The sequence below is a fragment of the Quercus lobata genome, chromosome 4 (assembly GCF_001633185.2).
Source record: "Quercus lobata isolate SW786 chromosome 4, ValleyOak3.0 Primary Assembly, whole genome shotgun sequence".
Classification (NCBI taxonomy): domain Eukaryota; kingdom Viridiplantae; phylum Streptophyta; class Magnoliopsida; order Fagales; family Fagaceae; genus Quercus; species Quercus lobata.
Genome location: NC_044907.1, coordinates 76320517 through 76340284, shown reverse-complemented (window position 1 = coordinate 76340284; position 19768 = coordinate 76320517). Strand labels below are relative to the sequence as shown.

The following is a 19768-nucleotide window of genomic DNA, read 5'->3' as shown; positions in this document are numbered from 1 at the left end:
ATTACTGCATCATATATATTCCTTTGATCAGAATTAAGACCATTAAAAAGTTCAATATGTTCCACTGCCAAAGAATCTCTATCATAATCCAATTCTTCTTGTAATATTCTGTTATTACATTGTCTCAAAAGCAATGTGTTTGGATATGGTATTGTTTCAAATTCTTGCAAAGATCTTCCATTTCTTATCAAAATTTTTTCTATATCACTAAGTGCGTAATTCTGCAATTGGAAGTCATCAAGATGTAAATTGTCATAGCGTAAAACTACTCTCTGACAATGAAGAATATCCTCAGATAATAACCGCCAATTCGAAATCCATAGTTTATAAGGGTCAGAAACTTCACAAAAAATCAGCATTGTGACAAAAAGCTCGCAAAATTGTTTTCTTGAAGCCCAATGTGATGCATGATTTAAAGCTTCATGCCATTCTTTATCATCATCAAGCAAACCAAGCGCATAACATGCTGATCTGAAATCTGAATATACTACATTCTTTATAGTTCTTATTTCTTTAAAGGATCGAGCTCCTTTAACAACATTTAATAACATCCGTAAATAAAAACGCTCTCCACTTGCAGGATGAGCATAGTATATACGCCTTATACATCTTCCAGACTTCTCAATCTCCATTCCTTGTCTTTTTTATGCCAAACCCATTTTGTTGGAAACTCAGAATAAGTTAATTCTCTTGCTTCTTCATACAACTCATTTGCTTTCATCCACTCTGTAAATTTAGTTTTTCTGATGTCTAGTCTATTAATAACGTTATCTAAATACTCTGTATCTTTAAAAACAACTGGCTGTTGATTTTCGATATGGAAACTAAGTCTTTGAACAGCAGGTTGTCGATAGTGGATTTCAAACTCAAATATCCTCCAGCATGCCTCTATGGTAGACACATATCTACAATTTAAGTATGCTTTAACTTCATTCGTGTCTGTCATATTTTGCATTCCAGTAGAAGCATCAACATGTAAATTCTTCAAGAATCAAAGTTGCACGATCAGGTCCCTTCGTAATATACTTGAATAAGTATTTGATAGACCTTGAACGATTACACCACTCGACATTTATGTGAGCTTGAAATTTCACCAATAAATCAATATTTTGAGGAACTATATATCGATTATCGAGTTTGACTCCATTTCTTTCAATATATATTCCATTATTCCTTCTTCTATAGATTGGGAAACCATCATTATCAATTGTGGTTTGAGAACAAAATTTCTTAGGAAAGTGTTTCACACATTTGTTCTCAATCATACAACTTGCCTTTGAATTTACAGATCCGCAAGGACCATGTACCATGTATTGTTTGACAGCATCATAAGCCAGCGGTTCCTTTTTCAAATCTGGAATTTCTGCTGAGATTATCTTGTCAATTTCTGCTGCTGTAGGATGTTTGTCATCATTATGCAGAAAAAGCAATATGTGTGCATGAGGTAGGCCTCTCTTTTGATATTCAACTGTATAGACAACTGGTACCAAAATAGCAAGTTAAATATATTAATATAGAGTAATTATAAACACCAAAAGGAATAAGAAATCACTCTTCCAAAGTGTACCTGCAATTACTCTTCCAAAGTGTTGACCATGCTTTAAATCGTTTAAAAGTTGATCAAGCTTTATCTTAAATACTCTTGCAACCACATCAGGTCGGTCTTCAATTTTCTGCCCAGGTTTCCTAGATAGGAAAAGCTCAATTTCCGGCCATTTTGCATTGCATGTGAAGGTAATGAACAAATCTGGGTAGCCAGCCCATCTACAAATCGCCATTGCATCTTGGTAATTTTCGATCATATACCTTGGACCTCCTGTGAAACTTGAAGGTAAAACAAATCTTTTCCCAGCAGATGCAGGGGTGGTATCACCTCTCATAACTGCATCCTTCAATCCATTATACAGTTCAATCCTCAACTTTTCTTGATTACTTTTCACCCACATAAGTCTTATTGCCTCAATACATGTATAGGCATCTACATCAAATTGCTGAAATAATCGGCCACCAGAAATTAATGTATGTCCCTCACCATCCCGCTCTTGCAATCTAAATGCATAGTATTCTCTCATAGTAACGAAGTTATTTGTGTCAGATCTGGTCTCATCTATATTTCTGTACAATATGCCAAGCCTGAAGCCCTCCTCACCATATGGAAATAAAAGAGGATATTGCAATGCCATGTATGACAGATGCAACTCATTGATCCTATGTAACCCTCCTACTTTTAATTCCACAATAATATCATGAAATGCATTATCAACACCAATATCGCCAACAATAATTGCAGCAATTTCAGAACATGTAGGAAGATTGTACTCTCTTCCATCTGTACTTCGTGAGCCAATAAGACGTAATCTTAAATGATGAATATCACGTTCTATGAAACGATCTCTAGACATACGAAATATCTTCACCAAATTGTTTGACTCATCAAACATTTTGACCAATGCATCAACAATAGATGGATCAAGGTCTTTATTAGCTGTACTGCTACTAAAGGCATTCATTCTATGTTGGACTTCATTTTCAGTATCATAGAAATATAACTGTGCAAATTGTGGGTCCTCAACATTATTAGGAAGAAGTGTTCCAATCCTATGATGGGTTTGACCATTAAGTCTGAAAATGTATGGGCCTCTACCATCGTTAACTCTATTATCCACCTTGCCACCCATAGATGTCATTGCAAACATTGCATTATAACTCCTTATTTGAGTTCTAAATGTTTTAGATCGTTGTCCACCAAGAGGATCTAATAACTCATTAAGAAGAGGAGGTGTTTTTCTAAGTAAAGGCAACTTCACCTTATCCTCCATACAGCACAAAGAAAACATTGGAATTCTAGGCCTTTTAGATTTTACACTCCTTTCTTCATACCATAACACAGCACCACAATGCTTACATACATAAGAAGGTGGGCCAAAATTCCAAGGTTCAATAGCATTACCGGGTGAATGTAATGACCAATTTTCATGATTGACTACCATTTTTTTTTTTTTTTTTTTTTTTTTTTTTTTTTTTTTTTTTTTCAGCAATGACTATTTTCCTGTATTTTCTAGCTTCAGCAACTTCATTTTGTAAAGTATTTTGTATTTCATACTGTTCTCTTTTGGATCGCTTTTCAAATATCATCATCCGTCTTTTCTGTCGTTCTAAACTTGCATTTTCCATTTTCTCTTTTACTATTATAAGATGGAAAAACAAAAGTAAAATTAGCATTTATTTTAAAAGTGAAAGAGTACATATTTAATAATCTTCTCAAAGCTACTTTTGTTCAATTGTTTTTTTTAATCAAGCATCAACAAATTATAAAGAGATACAAATCTAAATAAAACCAACAAAGGGGAATTTGGGCTTAGCATCTGTTTTAAGAGTCAAATGATAAAAAGATACTAATCTAAATAAAAGCAACAATGGGGAAATTTGGCAATACTAACCTCTTTATTTAATTCAGCAGTTCTTCTTGAATAGTAAAAAAAACGTCTTAAAATCCAAAACAGAGATGATAAACCTACAATAGCACGCGAGAATGTAAACACTATTGAAAACACAAAACATGGCAGGTTTATTTGTATTAAACAGCAGAAACTATTAGTTTACTGAAATAATGAAAAATAAAGTAATTAATACTAAGAATGAGACATACACAATTAAAACAAATGACTATACAAAATAAGTAAAGCTAACAACAACAACAATTACAAATTTAAAAACACTGCCAATAAACTGAACCTAATAGCCTGAGCAGTACAAAAAATAAAAGATACCAAGTCTAATACAACAATTTTGAAATAAACATCAGGAAAGAAAATTTTAAAAAATAATAGTAAGCATTCCAGTAAACCAAAACAATAAATCAGAAGAGAAATAATAGTAAAATAAAATACCAAGAAGAAAAATACAAAGGCAAGAATAGAAGTGAGTGTGCTAAATATGTTTAAAATCATGAAATTTGGTGTAAAGATAGAATTAATTCAGACCTATTCTTTGAAACTTGAAATCTGAATTAAAATTCGAAAATCAAATTTTAATGCTAAGATAAGAAGCTAGTATGGGGTAATTCTTATGTATTATGTCATAAACAACCATCCAAACTTACAAAATGTTCATCCAACAGGTACAAACTATCAGTCGTGATAGAACATGATAGAATTACAATGACAATACCAACTTCAATGAAATACTTCAATTTAAATTACTTTATCAAAACTGAAACAAAATTGTATCATAATTATATGATTTTGAAATTATGTAGATACAAATAAAACTGAAACCCCACTTCAAAAACTGGAAAAAGCTTTTTAATTCCTCAAGGCTTTTCTGATCAATATAATGAATTACAAAAGTCAAGTAAAAATCAGAAGTTAGCATCTTGCTATATTTTAATATTTTTCGTCACACTTATAATAGTAATTGAAAGTCTATAAATGCATACTTTTGGATGAACACATCAACCAAAAAAACTTTGCTTTTACACCAACAAATAAAATGTCTTTATAACAAAAGAAGTGTAAGACTGTTTTCTGCAAAACACTAATTACAAATGCAGGTATAAATTATACAAAATGGTTTTAAAAAATAAAATTTATAACAATTTTTTTTTTCAAAAGTATACTACAATTAGAATCCCTAAATATAATAATATATATAAGAAAACAGTTGAAGAAACAGATTAAAGAACCAAATAGATATGAAGAATGTAACTACAAGTAAATTGTACCTTCACATAAACCATGCATGTTACTTAAAGAAACAGTCTCATAAATATGGTCATTAACAAACTCTTCAAAGTAAACAAAAAACAACATTGACCAAATATTCAAAATTCCACTCTCAACCCCCCCTACAAATAACAGAACAGGCAATAGAGAAAACCAAAAAACCCAAAAATTATATTTTAATTATTAACTTTAAAAAATAACCAACCATTAAAAGTTAGGTAGTTTTCAAAATTTTAGAAACTGTATTACAAAAAGTTACTATTTTGAAACCTACAGTTGGTACACTCCTCCATGGTTCTCAATTTAAAAATACATTTGAGCAGTTCATTGAGTTGCAAAGCTAAATTTTCAATAAAAATCAACAGCTACTGTACATGAATCAATACTACAATCGAACAAAACAGGATTCAAGAAATTGCAAAAATCAATGAGAAAATAGAGAAAAAAGGAGGAAAAAATGCATACCTTCGACTATACCCAATTTTCCCTGGAAACCCTAGAAACGACAAATGAATAGAAAACAAAAAAAGAGGGATTTTACCTTGGGGTCATTTTATAAATTAGAAAACAATCAACTTAATACATTATACTTAATGTGATGGAAAATATGGAAGGGGGTGGATGGTTAGTTGTTTAATTATTTACTTTGCTTGAAGGTACTATGGTTTTAAAATGGATAAAATTAATGACTATTTCTTTTTCCTTTTTTCTTTTCTTTTTAAACAACAATCTTTACTAAAATGTATCTAAGTGCACACGGAATATCAAACAAAGGAGTAACTACACTAAAAATACGTTTGTATGAAGGTATCTACATGTTTGGAATCTCTAATCATACATGCCTAAAAATGTTTCTAGATTGTTGCAAAATTGATCAATATAATGAATTACAAAAGTCAAGCAAAAATCAGAAGTTAGCATCTTGCTATATTTTAATATTTTTCGTCACACTTATAATAGTAATTGAAAGTCTATAAATGCATACTTTTGGATGAACACATCAACCAAAAAAACTTTGCTTTTACACTAACAAATAAAATGTCTTTATAACTGTGATGCCCCAATTTGATTAATTGATTGATTGTGTGATGTGTGTGGGTGTGTGATGAGTCCCACATCGGGTATTTACTGGGTTGAATTGGGCTTTATTAACAATTGCAAGGAGCCTCAATTGTGACTAGTCCTTTTGAGGTATAACGCAGATGTGGCTAGCGCTTTTTCTTGGACTGTTACATATGGTATCAAAGCCGGCCCGGTAATCCTGTGTGGGCTCAAAGACACTACCCCACAAAGTGGGCCCTAACGAGGACGTTAGGAATTTAAGTGGGGGAGATTGTGATGCCCCAATTTGATTAATTGATTGATTGTGTGATGTGTGTGGGTGTGTGATGAGTTCCACATCGGGTATTTATTGGGTAGATCTGGGCTTTATTAACAACTGCAAGAAGTCTCAATTGTGACTAGTCCTTTTGAGATATAGCGCAGATGTGGCTAGCACTTTTTCTTGGGTTGTTACATATGGTATCAGAGCCGGCCCGGTAATTCCGTGTGGGCTCAGAGACACAACCCCACAAAGTGGGCCCTAACGAGGACGTTAGGGATTTAAGTGGGGGAGATTGTGATACCCCAATTTGATTGATTGTGTGATGTGTGTGGGTGTGTGATGAGTCCCACATCGGGCATTTACTGAGTTGAACTGGGCTTTATTAACAATTGCAAGGAGCCTCAATTGTGACTAGTCCTTTTGAGGTATAGCGCAGATGTGGCTAGCGCTTTTCCTTGGGTCGTTACATATGAGAATTGTGATGCCCCAATTTGTTTGATTGTGTGATGTGTGTGGGTGTGTGATGAGTCCCACATTGGGTATTTACTGGGTTGAACTTGGCTTTATTAACAACTGCAAGGAGTTTCAATTGTGACTAGTCCTTTTGAGGTATAGCGCAGATGTGGCTAGTGTTTTTCCTTGGGTCGTTACATATGGTATCAGAGCCGGCCTGGTAATCCCGTATTGGCTCAGAGGCACTACCCCACAAAGTGGGCCCTAACGAGGACGTTAGGGATTTAAGTGGGGGAGATTGTGATGCCCCAATTTGATTAATTGTGTGATGTGTGTAGGTGTGTGATAAGTCCCATATCGGGTATTTACTGGGTTGAACTGGACTTTATTAACAACTGCGAGGAGCCTCAATTGCGACTAGTCCTTTTGAGGTATAGCGCAGATGTGGCTAGCGCTTTTCCTTGGGTCATTACATATGGTATCAGAGCCGGCCCGGTAATCCCATGCGGGCTCAGAGACACTACCCCATAAAGTGGACCCTAACGAGGACATTAGGGATTTAAGTGGGAGAGATTGTGATGCTCCAATATGATTGATTTGTGTGATGTGTGTGGGTGTGTGATGAGTCCCACATCGGGTATTTACTGGGTTGAACTAGGCTTTATTAACAATTGCAAGGAGCCTCAATTGTGACTAGTCCTTTTGAGGTATAACGCAGATGTGGCTAGCGCTTTTCCTTGAGTCATTGTGATGCCCCAATTTGATTGATTATGTGATGTGTGTGAGTGTGTGATGAGTCCCACATCAGGTATTTACTAGGTTGAACTGGGTTTTATTAACAACTACAAAGAGCCTTAATTGTGACTAGTCCTTTTAAGGTATAGCGTAAATGTGGCTAGCGCTTTTCCTTGGGTTGTTACGTATGGTATCAGAGCCGGCCCAGTAATCCCATGTGGGCTCAGAGACACTACCCCACAAAGTGGGCCCTAACGAGGACGTTAGGGATTTAAGTGGGGGAGATTGTGATGCCCCAATTTGATTGATTATGTGATGTGTGTGAGTGTTTGATGAGTCCCACATCGGGTATTTACTAGGTTGAATTGGGCTTTATTAACAACTACAAGAAGCCTTAATTGTGACTAGTCCTTTTAAGGTATAGCGCAGATGTGGCTAGCGCTTTTCCTTGGGTTGTTACAATAACAAAAGAAGTGTAAGACTGTTTTCTGCAAAACACTAATTACAAATGCAGGTATAAATTATACAAAATGGTTTTAAAAAATAAAATTTATAACAATTTTTTTTTTCCAAAAGTGTACTACAATTAGAATCCCTAAATATAATAATATATATAAGAAAACAGTTGAAGAAACAGATTAAAGAACCAAATAGATATGAAGAATGTAACTGCAGGTAAATTGTACCTTCGCATAAACAATGCATGTTACTTAAAGAAACAGTCTCATAAATATGGTCATTAACAAACTCTTCAAAGTAAACAAAAAATAACATTGACCAAATATTCAAAATTCCACTCTCAACCCCCCTTACAAATAACAGAATAGGTAATAGAGAAAACCAAAAAACCCAAAAATTATAATTTAATTATTAACTTTAAAAAATAACCAACCATTAAAAGTTAGGTAGGTTTCAAAATTTTAGAAACTGTATTACAAAAAGTTACTATTGTGAAACCTACAGTTGGTACACTCCTCCATGGTTCTCAATTTAAAAATACATTTGAGTAGTTCATTAAGTTGCAAAGCTAAATTTTCAATAAAAATCAACAGCTACTATACATGAATCAATACTACAATCAAACAAAACAGGATTCAAGAAATTGCAAAAATTAATGAGAAAATAGAGGAAAAAGGAGGAAAAAAATGCATACCTTCGACTATACCCATTTTTCCCTGGAAACCCTAGAAACGACAAATGAATAGAAAACAAAAAAAGAGGGATTTTACCTTGGGGTCATTTTATAAATTAGAAAACAATCAACTTAAGACATTATACTTAATGTGATGGAAAATATGGATGGGGGTGGATGGTTAGTTGTTTAATTATTTACTTTGCTTGAAGGTACTATGGTTTTAAAATGGATAAAATTAATGACTATTTCTTTTTCTTTTTTTCTTTTCTTTTTAAACAACAATCTTTACTAAAATGTATCTAAGTACATACGGAATATCAAACAAAGGAGTAACTACACTAAAAATACGTTTGTATGAAGGTATCTACATGTTTGGAATCTCTAATCATACATGCCTAAAAATGTTTCTAGATTGTTGCAAAAATAAAAAATATTGCGAATTTGCTTAATAGAGACACCCATTTTCTTGTGTGTGAATAAAACTATTGTGTATACCCTATTAATAATATTATGATTAAGTAACAGGTACATCACTGTCTATTATACTCATAATACATGGAAGGGACTCCTCTAGCCAATCTATTACATCAATATAGTTCTTTGCTTCATATGCTGTTCCGAGAAAGATGATTAGAGAAACATATATTCTTGATAGAAGAGTCAAGCCCACTACTATTTAAGGATCTGGGCAATCTGCAAATTAGTGGACCACCTGACTTTAGTTCATCTATCAAATTTTTACTACACACTCCACTTCAACTTCTTGAAGGCCCAAATTCATGAAACCCCAAATTCACAAATCACTACACTTTGTAATCTTTGTAATTTTAGAAACTGTATTACAAAAAGTTACTATTGGGTGCATTCACATATGATTAATTTTGCGAATTATAAAAATCAACAGCTACTATACATGAAACACTTTATGCTAAGGACCACAAACTAAATATTCAAAACCGGCTTGAAATTGTAATTAGCAGTTATACAACCCTCAACATTACAAAGTGAAATATCTCAAAAATAAACCAACAAAGACATAAATAAGTAAACAAAACATAAAAGCAGTTCCTACTTTCTAATAAATCAAAACATGAAAATAAATATCAATAGAGGTTTATTTCAGTAGAGAAATAAATAATAATAATAATAAATATCAAAAAAGGAAAACAACAAAGACGATTGTATATTCCAAGCATTCAGTTTTTTTTTTTTTTTAAAAAATACAATCTAAACAGAAATATGCCAAACTAAAACTAAATTTAATCAATGAGAAATTAGGGGAAAAGGAGGAAAAAATGCATACCTTCGACTATACCCATTTTCCCCTAAAAACCCTAGAAATGGCAAATGAATAGAAAACCCAAAAAGGGGGAAAAATATCTACCTTTTGAATTGTTTGTTGTTGAAGAGCAGAGACAGAATAGTTTCTAAGTCATCTGTTGCAGAGAACGAACAGAGGTTGCCACCGTTGCAGAGGTTTTACTTTCGTCTATTTATACTATAGTCAAACAAAACAGGATTCAAGAAATTGCAAAAATAAATGAGAAATTAGGGGAAAAAGGGGAAAAAAATGCCTACCTTCGACTGCACCCATTTTTTTTCCCCTAGAAACCCTATAACCGATAACTGAATAGAAAAAACAAAAAAGGGGGAAAATTTCTACCTTCTGAATCGTTTGTTGTTGAAGAGCAGAGACGGATTAGTTTCTAAATCGTCTATTGTAGAGAATGAACAGAAATTTCCACCGTCGCAGAGGTTTTCAATGTTGCAGAAGTTTTCTTTTTCGTCTGTTTGATAGGTTGAAACACGCAAGTCCGATTTGTGTGTTTAAAGGTGCAGCAATGTATCGCTAGTCTGAGTCTGAATTTTGATCGGGAAATACGGATTGGATTTTAGGGTTTTTGTTTTTTTTTTCTTTCCTTTTGTTCTGTGGAAAAGCGGCTGGTGTTTACAAAGGGCTTGCGTTTTTTCTTTTTCTTTTTTGATAATCGGGTTACTATCTGAAGATAAACCACTCCAAACGCACCGTCTGGGTTTTTGTAAGTTTAAACTCTATACATGCATTTTTTTTTTTTTAATAAGCGGGTTACTGACTGAAGATGAGGCACTCCAAACACACCATCCGGTTTTTTTAAAGTTTAAACTCTATACGTGTCAGTTTTTTAGATAAGCATTTTTGCTTACGTGTCAGCACGTGGTTAAAGGCTTCTGCTATTATATATAGTATTAGACAAGCGGTTACAAGTAAAGGAATCCTAGTACCTTACCAACCTACAGTTGAACCCTTACCCTAATACCCAATTCGATGACAGGCGTCTATGGATGGCTTTGTTCCTGAGGCTACTCCTTCACTACCTTCTCTTGTGGCTTCTACTTCTGAGTATGAGGATGATGATGATGGTGATGACGATGATGCTTCAGATGATGATGATGGAAATGCTAGCTCTACCGATGAGATGTCTACTTAACACTCTTACTCTTTGTCATTCGTGACAAAAAGGGGGAGTAGTTTTGGTATGAGAGTAGTCCATCTTGGGGGAGAGTTAGTATAGGATCATTTTGTTAGGGGGAGTGTTGATACATTTTTTAAGGGATGTAGTGAGGATAGTATGTATCTTTTCTTTTCTTTTTTTGATACATTACTTTTATACATGAGGTCATGTGACCATTTCTAGACATACATTGTACTTATCTCTTTACTTATATTGATGTATGTTTTTCTTTCACCTACCCCTTCATGTGTTGGTTCTTTTCGCTCTTTATACACATGTTTCTTACACTTGTATGCAATCTATTATTTTTGTTTCACACAAAGATGCCTTGATGAGTTTTGTTTAAAAAGTGTTCAGAAATACAGGTTGTCAAAGTCTACTTACTATAAACTCTCTTCTTACAAAGTTTTTCAAGAGTTTGTGTTAGGATAGATTTTATTGTATTTAGCAAGTGAATATGAGTTGAGTGATTTATGACTTCTCTCATATGTTCATTTGTTTGTTGTGGTTTTGTCACGGATTGCCAAAGGGGGAGATTGTTAGGACATATGTGTTTCACTTGTTAAGAACATATGTCATGATTTTATGTAATTGACTTATCCTTTGACAAAACGCACTTTACTTGTAATTGGGTAGATTTAAGATGTTTTAAATACTTTAAGAAACCTTGTTTCAAGATCAAGTATTGAAGCTTTCAAGTCTGTTCAAGAAAACAAGTTTAGAGTGCAAAATCATTAAAGCTCAACAACTGGTCGATAGTTGCATTTATCGAGCTTAAGGAAGTTGTTCTACATTTGGTGTGCTCGACACCTGCTATTTGTCGAGGTTTAATATTTTCAGAATTTCAATATGATTTTCTTGGGATCCGTGAATATGTCTTTGGGCCTTCTTTTCTCCTAAACCTAGACATATAATAGGATTAGTTTAAGGGCTGTCAAAGTGTTCACAATGTTGCACAAGCATTGAGCAAACTCTATTCAAGCAAATTGTGATCGGAGACGAAGTTCTTGCCCTAGTTCATCTCTTTCTCTTGAAGAAGTTGTTGTGTATATGCACCGTAGGGTTTTGTGACCAAGCATCTTCTTGATCTTCATCATGTGGATGAACTGAATAACTTTGCAAACAACAACCTTCTTAGTTGGTGATTAAATTTGCGTACTGGGATTTGCGCAATTGGTTAGTCACGTACTGAAAGTCGTGCATCTAAAAGGGGAACTGTCACTACAGAACAAGTCTAGTTAGGTATTGGGGTGAGGGTTTAACTGTAGGTTGGTAAGGTACTAGGATTTCTTTACTTGTAACCGCTTGTTGTGATAATAGCGGAGTTTTGAGAGTGGTGACCTGAAAATCACCCGGTGGGGTTTTTGTCGTTAGGTTTTCCCCATTCATAAACAAATCACCTTGTTATTTATTTTCCGCTGCATATTTAGTTTATTGGTGATTTTTTTGTACTATCACGCGTTTGCATGATAAATTGATTAATTAACAACTTGACTAATTAATTAATTAATTTCTATCACAAAGGGTCATTCAGTTTGTGGCCTATCACTATTCGCATTAGCTAATGCAAGAACTGCCTTGTCCCATTTGGACTTGACTGTTGTGAGTTTAACATACCCATTCTCAATGGAATCCTATACGGACTCATCCATAGCACACAAGAAAGCCCTCATTCGGACCTTCTAAAAGGCATAATTTCCCCCATCAAAGAATGGTGGGGCATCCATCACAAAGGGTCAAGGATCACATGGGAGGGAGTAGAATTAGAAGAAGACGCCCCGAAATGAAGAGGGTTCCGGGAGGAAGTAGATTTCTGTTTAGGTGCCATAGAGTGACTAATGAAAGAAGGAGAGAGAGAAAGTAGCAACCAAAAAAGCACTAAACAAATCAATATAAAAATATAAAGAATTTGAAGGTATGTATGCATGAACATGTGACATGCAAAATTATAAACATCATGGGCTCAGCCAGCAATCCTACCAGCACACATCAATTCAACATATATATCATACATTTATAATGCAAGAAACATTGTTATAATGCAAATGTGGTGCAATGCATGAACAAATAGGATCATGTAAACAAAACCCATCCCAAAACTTTAGTATAAACCTCAATAATTTTGAAAAATCTCAAAAATTTTCAAAACCCCCAAAAGTTAGGTCAAAAGATATGAAATGCATGATAAATGAGCAAGGAAGCATCATACCAGATGAAGAAAAGATCTTGAGACCGAAGATGGAGTGGGGAAGAGGTTTGCAGTGATTGAGAGGAGTTTGGGAAGGTGAGAAGACAACAAAAGTTGAGAAAGATCGAGAGAAGTGAGAAAGAATTCTCCTAGATCCTATATATAGAAGCTCATAATTCTTGACAAATCGAGAGGTCTTGAGAGGTGTCGAGGTTTGAACTTCGATATATGTAGCTGTCGAGGAGCTCTCCAGAGGTGTCCACCACAAAATGGGCTCAATGGATTGAGAAGCTATCAAGAATCTATTGAGGAGACAGAAACTTTCTCGATGAATCGAGGTGCTTTTGAGAAGCTATTGAGATTGCAATAAGAGGAGGCTGAAGAGCACGATAGATAGCCTAACTGTCAAGAGGTATCGAGAAGCTGTCGAGATTACTTAAAAATAGTTTTTCAAAGAAGAGAAAAACATAGATATGAATGTAATCAAGTATGCTACTCAATCAAGGATCCAAACAACATTTTAATCTTTCAAAAACGTCTCTCAATCAAGAAAAATACCAAGCATTTTGATCCAAAACACACACACACACACACTAAACAAGTCTAACCAATTTTATATTTCAAAAACAAGTTAAGACAGTTTAGTGGGTATACATTAACAAATATAAACCTTGTGATGGCCAACTCACATTATACTTGCACATGTATCAAAAGTAGCAAAGAATATTGTGTGTTGTGTGCGAAAAACATCACAAGATTGCATAAGTGTCTACATGTTATGACGATTTGAGATATGAGTAAATCAATTTAACTCACACACGATCATAACTACTTGATGGGGATTATCACCTTCGAGGTACATCCTATAACTCCCACATCTCCTAGAGTATATGCTTGCATAGCTTATTAAAAGATTCTTGCAAATCAACACACTCAGAGAGTTCTCCATCAAAGGGGTTCTCTTCAACCATAACACTTTCATCAACTGCAGCAATGGCTGTGAAAGCAAAGAAGTTTCCATCTTCATCACTACCAGACTTGTGACCAGAAACTTCCTCATCACTAAGGGTTACAACCATACCCTTTGATCTCAAGAATGTAGGACATTTAGATTTCACATGACCATACCATTGACAACCAAAACATTGTTGACCTAGTCAGTTACTAGAGATTTGGCCAACTTTTTCTTTTGATTTATCGGCATTATTAACTTTAGTTGGTTCATTCTTCCTAAAATTCCTAGGTCCAACATTGTTTTTACCTCTTGCCCTTCTATTGTTGTTCCTAAGAAAGTTTCTAAAGTTCTTGGTAAGATAAGCAATCTCTGTAGAAGAGAGTTCATCATCAAATCCATTCCCATCAACATCATCAACTGACTTAAAAGCCATTGATTTGGATTTGTTTATTTTGGGTAGGTCTAACTTATAGGACTGGAAAGATCCTACAAGCTCATTAACAGGGATAGAGTCCACATCCTTACTTTCAGTAATGACAATCACTTTGGGTCTAAAGTCCTCAATCAAGAATCTAAAAATCTTCCTAACAATCTTAAGTTGATCATAAATTTCACCCAAATTATAAGTAGAATTAACAATATCATTAAGTTTAGCATAAAATTCATCAAAACATTCATCATCAGACATTATAATGCATTCAAATCTAGTTTTTAACTGCTGCAACTTATTAATCATAACTGCTTTTGTACCTTCATGCACAGTTTGGAGAATATTCCATGCAGTATAAGCAACCTCAACATTAGATATTCTCTTGAATTCCTCCATAGAAACAACATAAAAAATATCATTTATTGCTTTGCTATTAAAAGCGGCTGCCTCTTTTTGAGAAGTTGACCACTTACTAACAGGAGTAATCTATTTCTCCCATCCATGTTCAACGGAATTCCACACTCTTTCAATAATAGATTTCAGGAAGGCTTTTATCCTTACTTTCCAATAAGCATTGTTGTTCCCATCAAAGTGTGGAGGGATCACAAGAGAGTGACCATATTCCATGACAACAGGGGTCAAGGATCAACTCTTAGATCAAGAGATCTAAACACTAGAGCTAACCTGCTCTGATATCACTTATATGTTTTTAGACCCCTTAACACAAGTTATTTAACCTAGTTATTTAGCCAAGTGATTACTTAGATAAATTATTCAGATTTAGGTTAATACAATAATATCATATCATGTAAATAATGCGGAAAAATAAATAACACAATGATATGATAACCCAGGAAACCTAATCGGTAAAAAAGCTGGGGAGGATTTAACCTAACTATCCTTAAGGTAAAAACAGATCCCCTATGAAGGAATTGAAGTTTTTACAATAGAACTTAGACCATTAACATTCTATTGCTACCTCGTGTAGAAAACTTACTACCATGACCACGTGACAACTCCGAGTCCACAAACTACTTCTTTCCTTGATTTGTTGTAACCATAAGTTCTCCTACTTATGATTTTGAGACTCCACTCAAAGGTTTAAGATCTTCTCTGAAGTTCTTTATGCAGCAATTGAAGCAACCATTAAGTTCTTGATGTAAATCTTGATCTTGATAATTCAAAGTATGTGTTTGAAGGTAAACACCTCTAGATCTCACAAAAGATTCAACACATAGCACTTCCAAGACAATCAATTGGGATACCTGAGTTAGAAAGAGACCCTTCAAGCCTAATCTATCCGATGTACCTAAGCCCTCCAAGCTCCTACTCCAACAAGGCTTCTCGGAACTGTGTCTTGTCTAGCTTTCTAGATCCCGCAATATGCTCGATTCCATCCGCCAAACCTCACCGGCTTCTTTTGGCAATTCCCCAAAGCTTCCCAAGCACCAAAACACTCTCTACACTCTAAAAAGGTGTGGGTTGCGTTTGAGTACAAATCTCCTCTCAAGGTATGATTCTGGGAGAGGAAAGGAGAATAGGCCACAATGATTTCTCATTAAGCGTGAGTAGCTCTCTCTCTAAAAGATGGGTGTGTGTGTTGTAGAAAACCTATCTAGGGCTTTTCTCTCTGAATGGCCTCCTTTACATTTGTGGGTAATGAGGGTATATATAGTATGGGTGAAGGGTAAGAAAGTCACTCTTAAAAATCCTCCAGGCAGAATGTTTCGTGACTACCTCACTGGAAGGCCTTACCTACGAGACATTCACGAAAACGACAGCCTGGCACGACTCTTCAGCTTCCAGTTATGTGCTCCTCACATGCCTTTTTCGTGGGAACCCTTCTCGCGAGCTAGTTGCGAAATGCACTGATCTTCAATTAAGCTTGAGTCTTCACCAACTTAATACTAAACCCAATACAATAACATCCCACAAAATACAAGGAAATAAATTAAAGCAATTACAACACTTTTTGTCATGGAATAAAGCCAACATAAAACATAGGTTTAAATCACAACTTTACATATGTGACCAAATTTACTTCTAGATTTTTTGTCGATGGAATGTGTATAGGAACTCAGTTTGTATTTTGTAGAACCTATTTTACATTGATGTTTATTAAGATTTATGTCTTTTCAATATCTATTTTTTTCACGTGTTTTTGTGGTAGCACAGAGGCAGATAAGATCATTGGTTATTGTTCAAGAAAAGTTCTAAATTAAATTGAAAGGTCAAGATAGCATAATTTTCCTTTTGTTGCTTTTATTTTTAAATGAGTGTCTTTCTCATTTGTTAATACTTGATAATTAAAAAAAGAAAAAATCAAAAATAGCATATGCAGATTTTCACATATGTACTCTCTGTAACTAATATATATATATATATATATATATTAAAATTACTTTTGATCCTTTACAATGTTATCATAGAAATATATAATGCAATAGTAGCATGTCAAAGATTACATATAATGCAATGGTAGCATGACAAAGAGGCGGATGATAATGTTTGAGAAGAGAACCAAAAGAAAATGGCATGAAAGACAAAATAATTTCCAAACTGTATATTAGAAATGGTCCTACACTAGCTAGGAAAAATAGGAGAATGGTCATGGGAACAATTGGAACCATCTTCTACTAGAGTGTCATTTATACTTATGTTTGAATTAGGTGCTCCAAAGGAACGGTCAACGTGCATATATTATGCTATTTCTTGAGGCGCTAGTTAGTTAAAGTGTCAATCATTACAAGAAACAAAAAAATCCATCAACATTTAAAAAATACAAATGACACAAACCTCTGAAAGTTTTTTATAAAATATTTTATAATTGTTATGATATAATGTTTATACAATTAAAGTTTGAAGCTGGTTGATTTCAACACACAATTAAATTGTATTATGCTATTGCTAGAATTTCATTGTAATTAGAATACATATCCTAAATATTAGTTTTAATTTTGATCCCTGATTGCAACTAATTCTGCTCTAATGTGTTTCTTTATTACATTATAGGGAATGTTTTTCTTAGACAATCTAACATTCTTAAATTTCCTGGATCAATGGTCTCTACATTTAGGCAAAACTCAATGACTTTTTTTATCCTGTATTTCTTTGTTTGTTGCTCTACATTTTCCTTTGGTGTAGAATTTTGTGAGACTATTTACTATTGTAGTTTGATGCATTTCATGGATTAATACTACAAGATTTGAGTATCATAATATTTTAATTATTAATTATTGTTTGTTGAAATCACCTATATTTGCTTCTACAAAAAACAAAGACAACTATAATCTCTCTTGGACCGCCATAATTTTATTTTGATAATCTTTTGGACCATTGGAACATGTTTTGAATAATAACTTATTGCAATAAACAAATAAAAAAATAAAAAATAAAACAGAAAAAGAAATAACACTTTCTTTTTACTTGAGTGCATGGGTGGTAAAGGAATATTGATTTTCTAAATCTTTTTCTAAAAGGTCTATTTAAAATTTTGTTGACCGTTCATAAATTTCAAGATTAAATTTGAAGTCTCTATGAAAGACTCTCTAGATTCACTTTTTTTCTTGCAAGTAATTATTTGATTTTTTTTTTTTTGGTATTATCTTAATAAAAAAATGTTTATATTTTCAGTTACCATGATTTTGTAATAAATAAAAGTATTCCGCACATTTTGTGGGTTACAAGCTAGTATAAATAAAAGAAGAAGCAAAAGAAAGTTAAAGACTTAAGCTTATATCAATAAACAAATAAAGCACAAAAAATGTAAACAAAAAGAAGAGAAAAGAAGGTTTAAGCATAAATTATATAGGATATACTCATACCTACGTGCTAACTAGTTTTGTGAAATTGAAAAGTGCATTTTCATTTATTTATTTAGGTTTTCGATTATTCAAGTTATCATATTATCACACATTAAATTGTAAAGAAATCAATGACATTGACCTATTATTGTAATTTTACACAATTAAGAAACCTAGTTGGGTTATTAAAAACCTAGCCGGATCACATGGTTTACTTAGAACCCACTAGGTTTTACCATTTTTGATCAAGTCTTGTGCACATCCGATCCAATTGATGACCTAGACATGTGCCATGTCATCGGGTTACCAGGTTAGGTTGGGTTGAATAACACTGTCCTTAGGGCATTTGTTAAATTTTCCCTACTTTTTTCAAGAGGACGTACATCTAAGAGTAAGAGCATCTCCAATAGCTTACTTACTTTTTTAAATACATTTTCCAATAGACACTTTATCTTTTCCACTATTTTAAAAACTAGACCGGACCAGCTAGTTCAACTAGTTGAACAAGGAATTGGTCTTGTAAAAACCAGTCAAAATTGGTCAAGAACCAGGAAAAACTAGGAATAGGTTCCTTTTTTGGTTCTTTGACCAATTTGGCTTTTAAAACTATGATATTTTCTCTATCCCCATTTAAATATTATTTCTTTATTATTATTATTATTATTATATAGCCTATGCAAATATCCATATAGCCATACAACTTATGCAAAGTTATACAAGGTCTCGGAAAAGCATGAGAAGTTGTATAGGTTGGCCACCAAGAAGCTTAGTGATGTGGAGCTCAAACGAGAAGAAATCTCCACAGAGTTTGATAAAGCCAATCAGACTATTGGAGCACTAAGCTTTGAGAACAATTTCTTGGCTGAGAAGACCAAGAAGCTTGAGGCGAAACTGTTCCAAGTCAGAGCTCAGTTGTAGAGGACTTTAAGTGCAAAGCTTGATGAGATGCTTAGTATGCAAAAACCTGCCTCCGATCGAATCGGTTTAGGGTATGATTTCTCTTCTCCTAATATTGCCTCTTCTAGTACTACTATTTTTGTTTCTCCATCTAACAATGTTGAATCTAAGAACAATGATGTTAAAACTATGATAGCTAGTGAAAACATAGAAAATGGTAAATCTATCTTAGGAGCACCCCTTAAGCTTACTAAGAAAGAAACTAAAAACCATAGGGCTAAGAAGAGTAATGCTCAAAAGTCTAAGAAGAAGAAGCAAAATCTCTGTTACCATTGTGGAGCAGCTGGACATACTCGACCTAATTTCTACAAGTGGCAAGCCATTCAATAGAGCAACAGTATGGTCTCATCAGGAAACCTAAGTCAGTTTCCATCCTCTCTTGCTCCTCTTGGAGATCTCCTCAAAGCCTTCATGTTCCTTTCGAACTTGAATGGTTGCAATTCATCGCCCTCTCCACCAATTCAAGGATTCGCTAGAAGGAAAGGTTCCTCCAAGGTGTGGAAGGAAAAAGACTCTAAGTGATTTTGTCACTTTTCTCTCTCTCCCTCTTTTTGTGTGTTTTGCTTTATCGT

General features: G+C 34.0%; 1 protein-coding gene across 1 annotated transcript; it reads right to left on the bottom strand.

Moving 5' to 3' along the window:
• Positions 1-968: 968 nt before the first annotated feature.
• Positions 969-2819, bottom strand: LOC115985827. The gene is made up of 2 exons (XM_031108728.1): positions 1568-2819; positions 969-1480 (listed from the first exon to the last, which is right to left on the bottom strand). Exons 1-2 carry the CDS (start codon positions 2817-2819, stop codon positions 969-971), a joined length of 1764 nt encoding a protein of 587 aa, XP_030964588.1.
• Positions 2820-19768: the final 16949 nt, after the last annotated feature.